The sequence below is a fragment of the Pteronotus mesoamericanus genome, unplaced genomic scaffold (assembly GCF_021234165.1).
Source record: "Pteronotus mesoamericanus isolate MK-2021 breed Mesoamerican mustached bat unplaced genomic scaffold, CSHL_Meso_final scaffold_125, whole genome shotgun sequence".
NCBI lineage: Eukaryota > Metazoa > Chordata > Mammalia > Chiroptera > Mormoopidae > Pteronotus > Pteronotus mesoamericanus.
In genome coordinates, this window is record NW_026555304.1 from 147036 (window position 1) to 166378 (window position 19343).

Sequence of the window (19343 nt, forward strand, 5' to 3'; positions counted from 1 at the left end):
TATCCCCTAGAGTGAGGAAAATAAAGGAAAAAAATAAACAAATGGGACTCCATCAAGTTAAAAAGCCTTTTCATGGCTAAAGAAACCATCACCAAAATGAAAAAAGAACTGACCATATGGGAGAACATATTTGCCAATGATACTTCAGACAAGGGTTTAATCTCCAAATTATATAAAGAACTAATATGACCGAACACCAGGAAGACAAACAATCCAATAAAAAATGGGCAAAGGACCTGAATAAGACACTTCTCAAGGAGGACATACAGAGGGCACATAGATATATGAAAAGATGCTCAATATCACTAGCCGTCAGAGAGATGCAAATTAAAACCACCAATGAGATATCACTTCACACCGGTCAGAATGACCATCATTAATAAATCAACAAACAACAAGTGATGGCAGGGATGTGTAGAAAAGGGAACCCTAGTGCACTGTTGGTGGGAGTGCAGACTGGTGCAGCCACTGTGGAAAACAGTTTGGAATTTCCTCAAAAAACTAAAAATGGAACTGCCTTTTGACCTAACAATTCCACTGCTGGGAATATACTGTAAGACTCCTGAATTATCCCTATGTTTGTAACAGTGCTATTTTCTATAGCCAAGTGCTGGAAACAGCCTATGTGCCCATAAAAAAAAGTGTCCAGTTTTTTGAGTGGATCAAAAAACTGTGCTACATTTCTACAATGGAATAATACACAGCAGGAAGAAAGAAGAAACTCCTATGTTTTGATACAGCATGGGTGGAACTGGAGAATATTATGCTAAGTGAAATAAGCCAGGTGGTGAAAGAAAAATACCATATGATCTCACCTACAAGAGGAATCTAATGAACAAAATAAACTAATGAACAAAATAGAACTACAGGCATGGAAACATGGAACAGACTGAAAGTGACCAGAGGAGGAGGGGAGGGGAATAATAGTGGAAAGAAGGGGAAGGGACTAGACAAAGAACATGTATCAATGACCCATGGACATGGACAACAATGTGGGAATTCACTGTGGAAGCGGGGGTGGGATGGGCAGAGAAGGTCAAAGGGGGAAAAATTGGGACAACTCTAATAGAATAACAATAAAAAGAAAAAATATATAGCTAAAAGAGAAGGGAAATTTGTGGGGAAACTAAGTGAATAAACAAAGCACAGAGGCAAGAAAGCTGGGAGGGAAAAGGTACATAGGATCATTGTATTTGGTTCTGCTACACTTTCAGTCCCCCTTAGAGCTTTTCATATGCTCATTGAGAATTACTGCTGTGTGGAACCACTGTTACAGCAGGAAGGTGTTACATCCCTCATGAAAAGATGAAAAAGAGATAAAATGCCTGGTAAGGAAGGACCCCAGTGTTTTATTCTGCTGACTGGAGAGTGGTGCCAGAGACATGTCCAGAGGAGTGTGTGAATTAGGGAGAAAGATGCTGAGATTGTTCTTAAATATATTTTTTATATTTTTGTAGTGTTGGTGATATAATTCAGATATCCAAGAGGCACGTGGAACTGATCTCAGACAGAGATAAAATTTGATAATTGTCTTTGTGAATAATAAGGTTTCATAATAGAATGGGTTTCATAATGCTATGAATGGAATTGTGTCCCCTCAAAATCATGTGTTGAGTCCTAAGTCCAATGTTGGACAACAATCTCAGTCCTCAGTCACGGTGCTTCTCTAGCAGGAGAGCCTAGACTTCCTACATGGAACAGGGTCCATGCAAGGAGACCCCAGTGCACAGGTATTTACCAGGCTCCTGTGTGCATTGACCTTGTTATCTTAGTGGGCAAAACAAACATAGGAGAGAAACATACAAGTGCATGAAGACTGGGTGGTGTGATCCATTGGGGCTATTGTTTTGATAGTGTGAGTGTATCACTGCGTGCATTGAAGCCTCAGTTATTTACATCCTTTCCATATGCAGAATGCACATACTTCTTCCAACACTATCATAGTCTCATCACCAGGATCAAAAGCCAACCTTTGTGTAAGGTCTAGATAGAGATGGGACTTTCTCAGGCACAAGTCCTCTTGATCTAACGGTCTGGGAACAAAAACCATGTTATCTGCTCCATACTCTTAATATTCCATGGTGAGATAAGGATAGGAAAACTGTTATAGACATTCCCATTCAAAAGGGGTAGGATGGAGGCACTGGTCCTTAGCAGTTCTGAAACCCAGCTAAACACTTGTGGTCAGTGACCTCAAACGTGGGCAAAGGGGAGTGTTCCTTGATGAGGAACCAGCTCTGGTCCCTGGTGGGTGATCCTCAATCCTTTGGTTTCTCTGGCTCTTGGCTCTGCCCTATGAGAGCACTTTCCTTTAACAGGAAAAAAAAAATTACTGGCAGCTGATTACCTACCTTTCTTAGCATACTTTTTGCCCACAAAAATTGGGGGCCCTGAGGCCTTTTTTCATTTTGGGCTGTGGCCATCTTTTTTATCCAAGCTGGCAACACTTTTGTTAGTACAACTCCCTTAAAAACTTGGCAAATTTTCTATAAATCTCTTTGGGGTATTTTGTATGCCCCCAAAGCCACATCCATAATTCTTTTAAAGGCAGAGCCTTTTCCATGTAGATATAGGAGGCTGCTGTGGAACATGGCCCTAAAGATATTGCCTGAGAGAGATGGTTGGCTCTGCAAGGCAGTATCTTAAATCTGAGATGTTTCCAAAGGTAATGTAGCCACACCCTTGATTTGATCTCTGCCCCGCAGCTATTTCTTTCTTTGAGGATCTTTTGTCATCAAGAGGAACTGAAGGCATGAAATACATTAAATGCCACTGAACTGTACATTTTTAAAGCAGTCGCTGGGAGTGTTACTAGGGAAGGGATACAGGAATTAGAACATCCACAGTGGTGGAGGAGCTGTGGGGGTGAAGGTGAAAAAGGGGTATTCAGGGATCTGAGCAGTAGTCACCAGTCAGTGAGTGGGTGGCCAAGCACATCCAGAAGCCACCTGAAGGGGCACTTCATGGAGCAGCTGCCTCATCTGTGTTCACTACAAAGCCCCAGCATGGATCTGGGTCGCTGTGGTCAGTAAGGACAGCACAGTCAGGAGGAAGAATCAGGTGTGGAGTGGAAGTGAGTGAAGAGAGGCTGGACCCCCAGCATTTCTGCATCAGGCCTGCATCTGATGACAAGAAAAAGTCCTGTAGAGAGGAATGCTGCTGCTTCATATCCTAGAAGTTCTTTTCAGCCAACTCCGGACAAGTGCCATGGAGGGAAAGGGGCTCTGGGAACTATGGCCCCTGGCTTAGACAAACCAACATGGCACCAATGGCCATGCCACCTAAGAACTGAGAGGTCCAAATGACTCACATGCATGATGTCAGGGTCCTAATGGAGCACTTGGCAGCAAGATGGAGTGAAGACAATCAAGTGCTAGAAACACAAGACCTAGTAGATGATACACTCAGTTTGTTGGGGCAAACAGACAGGGATGCCTTCACAGCCACTTCAGGGCTTGAGGTTTGGGAAGCAGAGTATGCAATAAATAATGACATGAAATTTGGGCATTTGAAATGGAACCACCTATATATAAATAGCAATGTTATTCAAACCATGAGACTGGGGGAACTTCATTCATAAGACCCTTGAGTAGTTGGAAGTTCTTGATGAGAACTTTCTTCTCATCAAGATTCTACAAATCTTTTGTAGAATAAGCCTATTAAGACCAAGATATGTAAAATATTTATTTCTGTTTTTCATGTCTGTAATCTCAGTCAGAAAAAAATATTTGATGACCTTCAAAAATTTGTATGTTTTGTACTTTAGGAAAATGAATTTGCACAAGCCAGCATCTATGCAGATTTGGCTGTGAGTTCTGATAGATATAATCCATGTGCTCTTACTAACAAAGGCAATACAGTGTTTGTGAATGGTGATTATGAGAAGGCAGCTGAATTCTATAAAGAGGCTCTAAGAAATGATTCTTCTTGTACCGAAGCACTTTATAATATTGGTAAGTAAGACAGGCAAAGTTGTTTGGTTTTGGTTGTTTTGTTTTGTTTTGGTTTGTTTTGCTTTTTTGCTTTGTAATTATTTTTCCTTCTTTCTCTGTCCCAGTCCCTCTCTGCCCCCTCCCCCTCTCACCTCCCTCACTTAGTGAGCTCTAATTCATTAGAACAAAGGGTTGACTTCCTTATAAAAAAGAGTTGAAAAGAAGACTCTTGGGTTATAGGTTATTTTCCATGGAATTAATGATTCAGAAGCTGTGCACTTACAAAATTTGCATAGATGTTGCCATATTGCCCTCTAAAACACTTCTAATTTCTATTTCCACCATGATGTATGAGACTGAGTTCTCATACACCAAGTTCTGCTAATATTACATATTATAATTCAACTTTTGCCAAACTGATAGGTAGGAAAAAATCTCATTTTGTTTTTGATTATGAACAATTTCAAACATGTAAAAGTATACAAAAAAGAATGCCCATATACCTACTACTTATCTTTAACAATAATACACTTTAACATTTTGCCATATTTACTTCAAATTGTTTTTAATAAACAAAATGTCATAGGACCTGAAGGCTCACCCCCTCATTCCCTTCACTGCCTGTCTGAGGTCTCCTGAAATGAGTACATATTCCCCTGTTCACGAGTTTGCAGTGTTGCCGTTCAGAGAAAGCTCAATCCAATACTCTGTCTCATCTCGGGTTATCTATGAAGTTTGCTTTCCAGCTTTCTTCTCCCTGCATTTTGGCTTGTGTGTGTGTTTTATCTTTCATGTCATGACCTTTCCTCTGATGTTAGAGTATCCTGGCTGTGTCCTCATACTCAAAAGTGTGCAGCCGAAGCCGAGGGCAGGGGCTCCAAGGTATGAAGAAGGCAGACTGCCTGACACCTGCCACAGGGCCATCTGTCTGAGCTGTCCAGGTGGGGACTGCCCCTTGAGGCATGTGGATTTCTCTTCCCAGGAGAGCTGGGATGAGAGGAGAGGAGGCATAGGAATTTGCAGTTATACATGGAGTTAAGGAGAGACTCCCTGAGGTGACCATTACAGTCATACTGGAAAGAAGGGCATCTAGGGAAAGAGCATTACAGACAGGGAAGTGGAGAGCAAAGGTCTCCATGCAGGAGGTGGCATGCCTAGGTATGTATTTATCCTCTTATACATTTTAAGTACTTGTCCTAGTCCATTGCTTAACTTTATAATTTCTTTTGTCAAACAGAAGTTTTCTATTTTTCATACAAATTTTTCTTATTGAAAATTTGTGGCTTCACTTGTTTATTGCTTTACAAAGCCCTTCTCTTTCCCCAAGATTTCCCTATATTTTTTCAGTTTTATTTTTCATAGCTTTGTTCTTTCTGTTTAGTTTTAAAACAAATTTTCAAATTATTCAAAATAGGAATAAATTCAAACTGGGAATAGTCAGTTGTCCTGCACCATTTATGACTAGTCCCTTAGTCCTCATTAATTTGAAATGCCCATTAAATCAACTCTGTAACTGAGTCAGTTTCTGAATTGTTTATTCTATTCTGTTAATCTTTTAGCCTATTCCTCTTCTCTACCACATTTTACAATCACTAAAGCTTTATATTTATAGCATATTTTGGCATCTGCCAAATATTAGTGGAACATCCCAGCCCCAAACTTGTTATTTTTTTAAAAATTCTGTTCATCTTTATTTCCTCTTATGGATGAATATTTACTTGTATTTAAGTGTTCATTCTGTTATTTTGAGAAAATTCCTTACGCTTTTTTCTTTTTTTCTTCCCTTCTTTTTAAGGCCTTACCTATAAGAAGCTAAACCGGCTTGACGAGGCTTTGGACTGTTTCCTGAAACTTCATGCAATCCTGAGAAACAGTGCCCAAGTTCTGTACCAGATAGCCAATATGTATCTTATGTGGAAAAACTTAGAAATCATTCATTACTAATTCATTCAATTGGTGATTAAGTAAGCTTAACCAATGAAATAATTGATGAGGGTAATATTTTAAAACCTAATAGATTAATACGTGATGAAAATATTATTTGAGTGACCTGTTTTAAAAGATCGTTTGCATTGTAAGAGGAATTATTTAAAGGTTAAAACTATTATTAATTTTTGGAAATAATCATTGAAATAATTGAGTTTGATGTGTTGAATATTCATAAGCTATTCACTGATTGTAAATTAGGTAGTTTAGAATGTATAACTGAGTTTTGTAGGGTATTTTTCAAGCAGTAACTTACTAATTAAAATGAAAATATAGTTCATTACTGATTAGCACTACTGATTGAATTTGGATAATTTGTCTTATTTATTTCAACTGACACATAGATTTAGTGAATATAAAACTCTGTGCCCTCCAGAGTTGCAGAATAGTTTATGTGAACGTATTCATTCTGTTCACTCAGTAGTTACTCATTGACTGGACTATATGTGCCATATTTTGTTTCGGACTTGCAGGACTGCTGAAATATAAAACATTGTTCTCCTCTCTGTTCCTTCGGCAACTCAGCTTTTCTATAGTTGTTTTTCCCCCTTCCTTTGGTAGGAAGAGCAGAAATCCATTATTTTTTAATGTTTTTGACACTATGTGAAAAACATTTTCATTACTCACCATATTTTTAAAATAATAAGCCTTGAAAACATTAGGATTAAAATTTTAAGTGGTTTTAAAGTTGTTATCTTGATATAAATTTTATACAAATATGTTTAGAAAAAAGTATATTATGAGGTATACCATTAATAATTTTGAGTACTATCTTGTATACCTTTGGTAGACTAGATTTAAAAACTTATTTAAAAAGTTTTTATCTTGATATAAATTTTATACAAATATGTTTAGAAAAAAGTATATTATGAGGTATACCATTAATAATTTTGAGTACTATCTTGTATACCTTTGGTAGACTAGATTTAAAAACTTATTTAAAATATTAATATTAAATCATTAATAATTTTGAGTACTATCTTGTATACCTTTGGTAGACTAGACTTAAAAATTTATTTAAAAAATTTAGCAATAAAAATTTTTTTTATTGCTGTTCAATTACACTTGTCCCAATTTTTCCCCCGTTGCTTTCCTCTGCCTCCCTCACCCCCAACCCACTCCCTCAGTCAGTCTCCAAACTTTAATCCATTACCATGGGTTCTTTATACATGTTCCTTGACTAGACCCTTTCCCTTCTTTTGCCCTGTTATCCCTCTCTCCCTTCCCCCCCGGTTACTGTCAGTTTGTTCCTTATTTCCATGTCTCTGGTTCTATTTTACTCAGTTATCTGTTTTGTTTATTAGGTCTCACTTATATGTGAGATCATATGGTATTTGGTTTTCACCACCTGGCTTATTTTACTTAGTATAATACTTTCCAGTTCCGTCCATGCTATCACGAGGGATAGGAGTTCCTTCATTCTTTCTGCTGCGTAGTATTCCATTGTGTAAATGTACTACAGTTTTTTGATCCACTCATTTACTGATGGGCACTTAAGTAGCTTCTAGAACTTGGCTATTGTAAATTGTGCTGCTATGAACATTGTGTTGCATAGGTTCTCTTGAATTGGTATTTCAGGGTTCATAGAGTATAATCCCAGCAGTGGAACTGCCAAGTCTAAAGGCAGTTCCATTTTTAGCTTTTTGAGGACATTCCAAACTGTTTTCCACAGTGGCTGCACCAGTCTGCATTCCCCCCAACAGTATACTGGGGTTCCCTTTTCTCCACAACCTTGTCAGCACTTGTTGTTTGTAGATTTGTTTATGATGGCCATTCTGACTGGTGTGAAGTGGTATCTCATTGTGGTTTTAATTTGCATTTCTCCAATGGCTAGTGATGCTGAGCACCCTTTCATATGTCTATGGACCCTTTGTATGTCCTCCTTGGAGAAGTGTCTGTTCAGGTCCTTTGCCCATATTATAGTTAGATTGTTACTCTTTCTGGTGTGGAGTCATGTGAGTCCTTTATATATTTTGGAGATCAAACCCTTATCCGGTTAAAGAAGAGGGAAGCCTCCAAAACTCTTTTTATGAGGCCAGTATTATCCTAATTTCAAAACCAGGTTAAAATAAAACAAAGAAAGAAAACTACAGGCTAATATCACTGATGAACATAGATACTAAAATCCTCAACAAACAGATGTTAATAGTATATTTTTAAATGCTTAAGATAAATTTTGTTAGTATAGCCAAGATGCAGAACATTTTTTTGAGCATGAGGTCCTTCATGTTGTCCTTTTGGAATCACACTCGTTTGCCTCTGCTCACCCTGTGCATCACCACTGGTAACTACTAATCTTTTCACTCCTATAACTTCCTCATCACAAAATGCTATATAAGTGAAAATATAGAGTATGTACCTTTAGGGATTATTTTTCTTTTGTTTAAATCCACAATTCTCTGGAAATTTATTCTGGAAAGATATTGGCAAACTGGATCCACCAATACATTAACAAGATCATACACCATAATCAAGTGGGATTCATCTCAGGGATGCAAGGATGGTACAATATTTGCAAGTGTATTAATGTAATATATAACATAAACAAAAGGTAAGACAAAAATCACATGACCATACCAATAGATGCTGAAAACACATTTGTTAAAGTACAGCACCATTTATGATAATAACACTCAGGAACGTGGGAGTAGAGGGAGTATGCCACAACATAATAAAGACTATATACAAGAAACCTACAACCAACATCATACTCAATGAGCAAAAACTAAAAGCTTTTCCCATAAGATCAGGAACAAGACAAGAGTGTGTGCTTTCACCATTTTGATTCAACATAATACTGGAAATTCTAGCCACAGTCATCAGACAAGAAAAAGAAATAAAGGGCATCTAAATTGGAAAGGAAGAAGTAAAAATGTCACTGTTTGCAGATCACATGATACCGTACCTAGAAAACCCTATAGACTCCACCAAAAAACTACTCCATCTAATAAGTGAATTTGGAAAAACAGCAAGATACAAAGTCAATATTCAGATATCGAAGGCATTTTTGTACACCAACAATAAAATATCAGAATCAGAGATCAGGAAAAAATATCCCATTTACTATGGCAACAAGAAAAATAAAGTACCTAGGAATAAACTTAAGCAAGGAGGTAAAAGACCTATACTCAGAAAACTACACAAAACGGAAGAAAGAAATTAAGGAAGACACAAATGAATGGAAGCATATACCATGTTTATGGACTGGAAGAATTAACACCATCAAAATGTCCATACTACCCAAAGCAATTTATAGATTCAATGCAATCCCTATTAAAATACCATGATGATTGGATGAAAAAATTATGATACACAATGGAATACTACACAGCAGAAAGAAAAAAAGAACTACTAAACTTTGAGACAGCATGGATGGAACTGGAGAACATTATGCTAAGCGAAATAAGCCAGGGGGCGAAAGACAAATACCATATGATCTCACCTATAAGTGGAACCTAACCAACAATACAAAGATGCAAGTAAAATAAGACCAGCAACACTGAAAGGAAAATAAACCAACAAAGACAAGAGGGAAGGAGGGAGGGCGGAGGGAAAGGAAGGGAAGTGGAAAGTCAAGGAACATATAGCAAGGACTCATGGACAAAACCAAAGGGGAAGAGTTGAGGGAGGGAAGGAGGGAAGGGGCAAGGGAAAGTGGTTGGGGGTAGGCAGAGACAAATGTATTTGAAAAAATAAATTTAAAAAAAAGACATAAAAAAAATAAATTGTTGATAGATAAAAAAAATTAAAAAATACCATGATGTATTATGCAGACATAAACAAACATTTCAGAAATGTACATGGAACTATAAACGACCCTGAATAGCCTCATCAATTTTGAGAAAGAAAAACAAAGTAGGAAGGATCACAATACCTGACATCAAACTGTATGACAAAGCCACAGTAATCAAAACAGTCTGGTGCTGGCATAAGAACAAACACATAGATCAATTGAACAGAATGGAGAGCCAAGGAGGAATCAAGATGGCGGAGGAGTGAGTGGAGTCTCACTGATCCTTCCAGGACCAACCTGAAATTACAACTAAACTGTGGAGAAATTGCCTGGAACAAACAACTGAACAATAGCGGCAGAGGAACCTTGTAACCTCAGAGACAGAAGAATCGGCTTTAGCACAATCTAACTGCTAAGGAGTGCAGTACAGACCTGAGAAAACGGGCGGGGCACCCAGGGGCAGCAGCACCAGAAGGAGACTGAAATGGCCAGTTGGATCCCCCTGAGAAGAGCGGGGTCTAAACCGAAAGCGGGGATCTCTAGCCCACAGCACCAGAGCCCAAAAAGTACACAGAACACAGCCAGCTGCACAAAGTGGCAGGGTTGCTCTCTGCCAGAGACAGGCCGCTGGAGATGCAAAGAACTGTTTAAAGGGCCAACGCATAAATTTTTATTTGCAGCCACTTACCCTGGTCTCCGGCAAAAGCGGAGGCAGAGTGGGCTAGAGATGCCTGAGGAGAGACTGGGGAAGGAGGCTTTGGGGAGAGAACTGAGAGAGGAGCTGGCGGGATCGCAGTGCTGACCCATCCCCCATGTGGCAGCAGCCATCTTGCTCAGGCAGAGACCGTGACCCTGAGTGGCACCAGCGTCAAAGGACCCAAAGGTCCGCCCCCAGGTGGGATTCCACCCTGCCCTGTGCTGTCTAAGCTGTCTGCTGAGTGCAGAGTGGCAGCCACAGACAGTAGATCCCTGGCTAAAGAAGGCACAGAGAGGTCTGGCGACACTTGAGGAGAGACTGGGGATGGAGGCTGTGGGGAGAGAACAGAGAGAGTAGCCAACAGGATCCCCGTGCAGACTACTCCCCCATAAGGCAGCAGCGTGAAAGGACCCAATAACCCTGTCCCCAAGAGGGACTCCGCCCCACCCTGAGCTGTCTAAGGTGGCCTGCTGAGTGCAGAGTGAATAGATTAACAGCGGAAGGAGACAGCCACAAACAGTAGATTACTGGAAGTCTCAAACAGACTGCCTAAGGTCAGGCAGGGTCAACATCTGACATCATCAGAGGCAGATCCAGAAAGTAAAAACAGCGGTCTCCAACCATAGAAGTTCACACCACAAAGTCAGGAGATCAAGACAGATAACTTAAGAATCAGAAGCAAAGAGAAGAGTCTCACAAATAATGGGAAGACAGAAATACGCCCCACTCGAAGGGAAAGGAGCAAGCCCCAGAAAGAGAACTAAATGAAATAGAGGCCAGTAAACTATCAGATACTGAGTTCCAAACAACGTTTCTAAGGAAGTTCAATGAGCTCAGTGAGCTCAGAGAGAATTACCAAAAACTACAGGGAAACTACGAGGAACTTACTGCAAACTATATGAGCATTAAAAAGGACATAGGAACTATCAATAAGAGACAAGAGGAAATGAAGAATACAATTTCTGAATTGAAGAACACAGTAGAAGGAATCAAAAGCAGGCTAGAGGAAGCTGAGGATGAAATCAGCGAGCTGGAGGACAAGGTAGAAAAAAGCTCCCAGAAAGAGCAAGAAAATGAAAAAAAAAGACTCAAAAAGAATGCAAAGGCATTGAGGGAAATGCAGGACAACCTGAAACGTAATAATATCCATATAATAGGGATACCAGAAGAAGAGGAGGAGGAAGGGATAGAGAACCTGTTTGAAAAAGTCACGATGGAAAACTTCCCTAACCAGAGGAGAGAAAAAGTCACCCAAGTTCAGGAAGCACAGAGGGTCCCATTCAAGGGGAACCCAATGAGGCTCACTCCAAGACACATCATCATTAAAATGGCAAATATCAAAGACAAATGGAGAATCCTAAAGCAAGCGAGGAAGAAAGAGGTAGTAACATAACGGAGCCCCAATGCAGCTAGCAGCTGACTTCTCAACAGAAACCCCGCAAGCCAGAAGGGAGTGGCAAGAAATATTCCAAGTCATGAAAAGCAAAGGTCTGCAACCAAGACTGCTCTACCCAGCAAGGCTCTCAATTAAAATGGAAGGCAAAATGAGGAGTTTCCCAGACTAAAGAAGGCTAAAAGAATATACCTCCACCAAACCAGCACTGCAAAATATGCTAAAGGGACTGCTTTAAGGTGAAGAAAAAGTTTCTATGAATACCCAGTTCCTTTCAGAGTTGCCAATACTTGTGATATTACCAATATTTTTAATACTCATTAATCTGATTGTGATGATGTTGTTATTTTAATTGTTCCTTCACTATTTGTTGAAACTAAATCTGTTTGAGTATATTTCTTGCCTATTTCTATTTTTTTTTTTAAAAAAAAGCTTTAAATGACTTTTTGGTATTCTTTATCCATTTATTGATTAAAGTTTTGTAGAACTGTTTTCCCTAAAAAAAAAAAGAAAAAAAAAAAAAACAAGGGAAAAAAACCCTATTAACCATGTTTTAGATGTGTTGCAAATACTTTTCTATCCTATTCCTTGTCCTTCAACTTTTTTTATATGTGTATTACTATATAGTTAAATGTTTAATATAGTCATATTATCAATATTTATAACTTCTGGGTTTGAATATTTTACTTCAGGTCATGAAAAATAATAGTTCTTTTTTCTTCTAAAACTCCTTAGAATCTACATATTGATTTTTAACTCACCTGAATATTTCTTATATAATGTGTGAAATAGGGCTCTATATTTGTTTTATTTCAAGTAATAGTGGTCCATGCACCTTACTTGTTGAATAAACCTTATTTTCCCCATTGATCTGAAATATCAACTTAATCATATATGATATTGTTAGACAGATATATACATTTGTCTCTGGAATGCTCATTATATTTCATTGATCTACCTGATTATTCCCATACTGATGCCATGTTGGTTTAATGAGACTTTATAATGGCTTTAAAGTTTTTTAAATTTTATAATTAACTTAGACTTTAAAAATATATAAATAAAATCAGTCTGCATTTAAGAAAGAAAGAGAGAGAGAGAGAGATGGAACTCCTACCTTTTGCAGCAACATGGATGGAAGTGGAGAATAGTAAGCTAAGTGAAATTGCCAGTTGATGAAAGACAAATACCATATGATCTCACCTCTAAGTGGAATCTATTCAACAAAATAAAGTAACGAACAAAATGAACCATGGGCACGGAAACATGAAGCAGACTGAAAGTGACCAGAGGGGATGGGGAAAGAGGACAATGGTGGAATGAAGGGGAAGGGACTAGACAAAGAACATGTATGAATGACCCATGGACATGGACTACAGAGTGGGAATTGATTGTGGGAGTGAGGGATGGAGGTGGGAAGGGTAGGGGGGTAAAGAGGGAAAAATTGGGACAACTGTAATACAATAAACATGATTTATAAGTTTAAAAAAAAAAAAGAACAGAGCCCAGAAATGAACTCATATCTCCATGGTCAATTAATATTCAGCAAAGGAGGCAGAAGCAAAATGGAGTAAAAATAGCCTCTTCATCAAATAGTTTTGGGAGATCTGGAGAACTACATGCAAAAAAATGAAATTGGACCACCAACTTCCACCATACACAAAAATAAGCTCAAGATTGATAAAACACAAATATAAGTCGTGACACCATAAAAGTCCTAGAGGAGAACATAGGCATGAAAATCTCAGATACTCCTTGCAGCAATATTTTCACCAACATGTCCCCTAGAGCAAGGGACATAAAGGAAAGAATAAACATGGGAGTTCATCAAAATAAGAAGCTTCTGCATGGCTAAAGAAAACATCAACAAAATGCAAAAGTTAACCAAATGTATGGGAAAAATATATATGCCAATGATCACTCAGACAAAGGTTTGATCTCCAAAATAAAATTTAGGTTTAGAGCAGTTGGCTTCATAGTTATTCCTTTTAGCCTCTTTGTTTTGTCAATTTATTTATATTTTGTATTGCCAGTATCATGATATGATAGTGCCCAGTTCATGGTCACTTTTTAACCAGATAAGTAAGTGATACATTTAAGGCTATTTGAATTCATTGTCTTATTCTTATATTTTTCTTATAGTATAACATTTTTCATCATTTAAAACAAAAGACTCTTTTTTTTCCAAAAAGTTTGGATTGGTGTATGTGTAAACAAGCTATCTGAGAGTATTCAGAGTGCCCACTAGGCACAAAGGCTACCAAAGAGAACTCTCTATTTTGGACTTATGATTAGAGAAATTCACAGGAAAATACATTAAACTATTCCCTTAATATGTTGAGTATATTACGAGAGGTAGGATATTGTATTCAAACATGGGATAAACTTTGAACAATGCTTTGGGAGTTGGTCTTAGTGGATGGTAATGAGGCAAGGAAAAGCTAAGTGTATGTATGGAACAAGAGTCCCTTACAGTGCTGCTCCATTTTTCATTCTCATCCCTAAGGGCATCTAGAGTAAATAGTATTAAAGAGCATATCACTATTGACTAAGGGATATTTTATTGTAATGTTATATTTAGGTTTACTTATAGATCAATGAATTCAGAAAAAATGTGTTATCCTTAACTGAAATTGTCCAAGATATGAATTAATGGAAGATCCCAATCAAGCTATTGAATGGTTAATGCAGCTGATCAGTGTTGTTCCAACTGATTCTAGAGCTCTGTCTAAACTAGGAGAATTACATGATAGTGAAGGAGATAAGTCCCAAGCATTTCAATACTACTATGAGGTAGGCAAATACTCTTAATTTTCCTTTTACATTTTAGCTTTTGTGAATTGTTTATTAAAAAATGCAGTGGGCCTTTTAGTTTATAAAATTTAGAAGTGCATATTAGTTTTTAAATGAATAATGATTGAAAATAAGAACATTTGTGGAATATTAAGTTAGTTTTTGGTTAATTTTAATACAAAATGAAGTAAGAAATACAGGTTCATTTTTCTCTTGAAGCATGACTTTTGTCTTTTTGACTCTATTACACATATAATTTGATTCAGATTAACTATCAGTACATAGAAAATGGGTCAAACTAGTCTGTTTTTTAAATGGTGTATAGTTTAAAAATCTTTTAAAGTGCCTATGACAGCTCATACATCCTTATTAAGAAATTTCAAACTGGATAAATTAACCCATTCAATAAGTTAAATGCTCAGAAAGTATATTATCTGTTGCCACTGAAATTGTATTGTCATGTTACGTATTTTCTCTAGTCATACAGGTACTTCCCTTCTAATATTGAAGTCATTGAGTGGCTTGGAGCCTATTACATTGACACCCAATTTTGTGAAAAAGCCATTCAGTACTTTGAAAGAGCTGCTCTTATACAGTAAGTAACTTATAATTTTATGTTTAATTAAGTGTCTTTTGGTGTAATTTGATTTTATTTATAGAATTAGAATATGACAGACACATTAAGTTCATGAACAAATATTAATGAACATTCATTTGTGATTTCCATTTTCTTGTATTATGTTTCATTTTACTTGGTCTTTGTTGTGATAAATCTGCTTCCTTTTTTGTGTGAAAATTTTTAAAATACCTGCTTTAAGGTACTTTTCTTTATGTATTTTTCTTATTCACTCCTCAACAAACAAGTATTATTTCTTTATCAATCATAAAAGTGACTATCTCAAAATACTCACAGGGCGTAAAGTACACTGTAGAGAATAATGTGAATAATATTGTGATAGCATTGGTTAATATTATTGATCTTTTCAGACAAATTTTAAATATTGGGCAGCTATCAAGCCCATGGTGGCAAAAAGAATCCTAAATCATTCTTGGAAGCTTTCATTTTATCATAGCAATAAACACTGTTGTTTGCTTTGGGAAAAAAACAGTAAAATTGTGATAGCTATGTATGGTGTCAGGTGGGTACTAGAAATATCAGGGGGCACGCTTTGTAAAGTATATGATTATCTAATCACTATGTTGTACACCTGAAATTAATACAAATTGAATGTAAACTGTAATTGGAAATAAAATTTAGACCCAGTGCAGGTGCGCACACTTGCGCTGAGTAGCCGGCCAGGGTTCGTGATTGTGTGTGTGTGGACCCCTGCGGGTTGTCAAGGGCTTGCGCGGGCTGGCAAGGCCTCCCACAGGTTGGCACCAATGAGGCCTGCGAGGGAGTGTGCAGACCAGTGAGGGCAGGTGTAAATCGACCCCCGCGGGCCCGCGAGTGCAGAGCAGTCTGCAGAAATAGTGGATCCCCGGGGAAGGGGTCACAGAGCTGCCCAGAGTCCCTGGAGGAGAGACTGGAGACAGGATTAACCAGAGAGTCCTGGAGCTGACTTCCTCCCATTTCCCTAGTCTCCATTTGGTGAGGGCAAGCAACGCATCCAAAGAGCCAAAAGCGGGTAAAGCACACAATAAAAGACCCTAATGGACCAGTGCTGGGGTGTCCGCTGGCCTGGGGGGCCAGAGGAGTACGCGGAGTCGCAAAGAAGCTCCTGGGCTGGGGCAAGCACACACAAGCCCATGCAGGCGGGGGATCCTGCCGCCGGGGGATCCGGCTGGCCGGGGAGCGCGATCAAGGAGCGGCAGGAGAGTGCAGAGCGATGGACAGAAATAGTGGATCCCTGGCAGAAGGGGTCACAGAGCTGCCCAAAGCAGGAGTCAGACACAGACAGTAGACTCCTGGAAGGCTCAAACAAACGACCCAAGATCATATAGAGTCAACAACTGACATCATCAGAGGCAGGCCCAGAAAGAAAAGTAAAGGAATAAATAAATAAATAATAAATGTGTATATATATGTATATATAAATAAGTAAAAAGACCTGCCTACTACCCTAGAAGTTTAATCCACAAAGTCAGGAAATCTAGACAACCCAGTTGAGGCAGAAGCAAAAATAAACAAACAAACAAACAAATAATTAAATTACTTAACAGACTCTCACAAAAATGGAAAGAAAAAGAAGTTCTTCCCAAATAGGTGGAAAAGGGGAATCCCCACAGAGAGAGCTAATTGAAATAGAGGCAAGGGAACTATCAGATATGGAATTCAAAACAATGGTTCTAAGGAAGCTCAGTGAGCTCAGCCAGCTCAAAGATAACTATGAGAAACTGCAGAGAAACTATCAGGATCTTACAACAAACTATATCAACCTGGAAACGGACATAGAAACTATCAAGAAGACACAAGAGGATATGAAGAATACCATTTCTGAATTGAAGAACACAGTAGAAGGAATCCAAAGCAGGCTGGATGAAGCTTAGGATCGAATCAGTGAGATGGAGGATAAGGTAGAAAGAAGCTCCCAGAGAGAACAAGAAATGGAAAAAAGATTCAAAAAAAGAAGGAAGAAGCATTTAGGGAAATGCAGGACAACCTGAAATGCAATAATATCCGCATATAGGGATACCAGAAGGAGAAGAAGAGGAGCAAGGGATAGAGAACCTCCTCGAAAAAGTAATGATGGAAAATTTCCCTCATTTGAGGAGAGAAAGGCTCTCGTGGATTCAGGAGGCACAGAGGACCCCACTCAAGAGGGACTCAAGGAGGTCCACTCCAAGACACATCATCATTAAAATGGCAACTATCAAAGACAAAGAGAGAATCCTCAAGGCAGCAAGGGAGAAGGAGAAAGTAACATACAAGGGGGCCCCGATAGGCCTAAGAGCTGACTTCTCAACAGAAACACTACAAGCCAGAAGGGAATGGCAACAAATATTCCAAGTCATGAAAAACAAGGGCCTACAGCCAAGGCTGCTCTACCCAGCAAGGCTCTCAATTAAAATAGAAGGGGAAATAAGGAGTTTCCCAGACAAGAGAAGGCTAAAAGAATACATATATACCAAACCAGCACTACAGGACATGCTAAAGGGACTGGTTTAAGAAGATGAAGGAAAACAGTGAGAAAGAGAAAAACACAGGTACAAAGAGAAAAAATGAATAAGTTTCTATCAGTAATAACTCTCAATGTAAATGGATTTAATGCCCCAATCAAAAGACACAGGGTAGCTGAATGGATAAGAAAACATAACCACACATAAGCTGCTTACAAGAGACCCACCTCAGACCAAGAGACCTACACAGATTCAAAGTAAAGGGATGGAAAAAAATATTCCAAGCAAATGGGCAAGAGAAAAAGGCCGGGGTTGAACTTACTTGTATCAGACAAAATAGACTTCAAAACGAAGGCCATAAAGAGAGACCCAGAGGGGCACTTTATAATACTTAAAGGAAGAATCTATCAAGAAGACATCAACATTGTAAACTTCTATGCTCCCAATATAGGAGCCCCCAAGTATATAAGGAAATTGTTGGATGACTTCAAAAAAGATATAGACAGCAACACACTGATAGTAGGGAATTTCAACAACCCAGTGTCAAAAATGGACAGATCTTCCAAACAAAACATTAATAAACATATTGTGGCCCTGAATGACACACTGAATCAAAGAGACTTAACTGACATATATAGAACCTTACATCCCAAAGAAGAAAAATACACATTCTTTTCAAATGCTCATGGCAGTTTTTCAAAGACAGACCACATGATAGGACACAAAGCAAGCCTCAGCAAATTCAGGAAAATTGAAATAATACCAAACTTTTTCTCAGACCAGAAGGGCTTGAAACTGGAAATCAGCCTCAAAGAGAAACTTCAAAAACTTGCAAACTCATGGAGACTGAACAGTAGACTATTAAACAATGAATGGGTCAATAATGAGATAAGAGAAGAAATCAAAAAATTTCTGTAAACAAATGAAAATGAACAGACAACAGTCCAAAACCTATGGGACACAGCAAAGGCAGTCCTGAGAGGGAAGTTCATAGCAATACAGGCTTACCTAAAAAAGATAGAAACATTTCAAATAAAAGACCTAACACTACAACTTCAAGAACTGGAGAAACAACAACAAATAAATCCCAGAGCAAGGAGAAGGAAGGAAATAATCAAGATCACAGCAGAATTGAATGACATAGAGATGAAAAGAACAATTCAAAAGATCAACCAATCCAGAAGCTGGTTCTTTGAAAGGATAAATAAAATTGACAAGCCTTTAAGCAGACTCATCAAGGAAAAAAGGGAGAGGACCCAAATTAATAATATCAGAAATGAAGAAGGAGAAATAACAACTGATACCACAGAAATACCAAAGATTGTCAGAAACTACTATGAGCAATTATATGCCAAGAAATTTGAAAACCTTGATGAAATGGACAAATTTTTAGAAAAGTATAATCTTCCAACACTGAAGGAGAAAGAAACAGAAAGCTTGAATAGACCGATAATAGCTGGGGAAATTGAAGCAGTAATCAAGAAACTCCCGACACACAAAAGCCCAGGGCTGGACGGTTTCACAGGAAAATTTTACAAAACGTTTAAGGAAGAGCTGACCCCTGTCCTTCTCAGACTATTCCAAAAAAATCCAAGAGTAGGGAAGACTCCCAGACTCTTTTTATGATGCCAGCATCACCCTAATCCCGAAACCAGATAAAGACTCTACAAAGAAAGAAAACTACAGGCCAATTTCACTGATGAACGTAGATGCTAAAATCCTCAACAAAATATTGGCAAACTGCATCCA

At 38.3% G+C, this 19343-nt stretch overlaps 1 protein-coding gene across 5 annotated transcripts in view; it reads left to right on the forward strand.

Moving 5' to 3' along the window:
* Positions 1–19343, forward strand: part of IFT88 (intraflagellar transport 88) — a 211100-nt gene that overhangs the window by 112776 nt on the left and 78981 nt on the right. For all 5 annotated transcript variants that reach the window (XM_054587970.1, XM_054587966.1, XM_054587968.1 and 2 more), the window contains 4 exons: positions 3767–3953; positions 5728–5836; positions 14384–14534; positions 15014–15129. In XM_054587970.1, coding sequence (XP_054443945.1) covers positions 3767–3953; positions 5728–5836; positions 14384–14534; positions 15014–15129 — 563 coding nt within the window. The remainder of the gene's footprint in view (positions 1–3766; positions 3954–5727; positions 5837–14383; positions 14535–15013; positions 15130–19343) is intronic.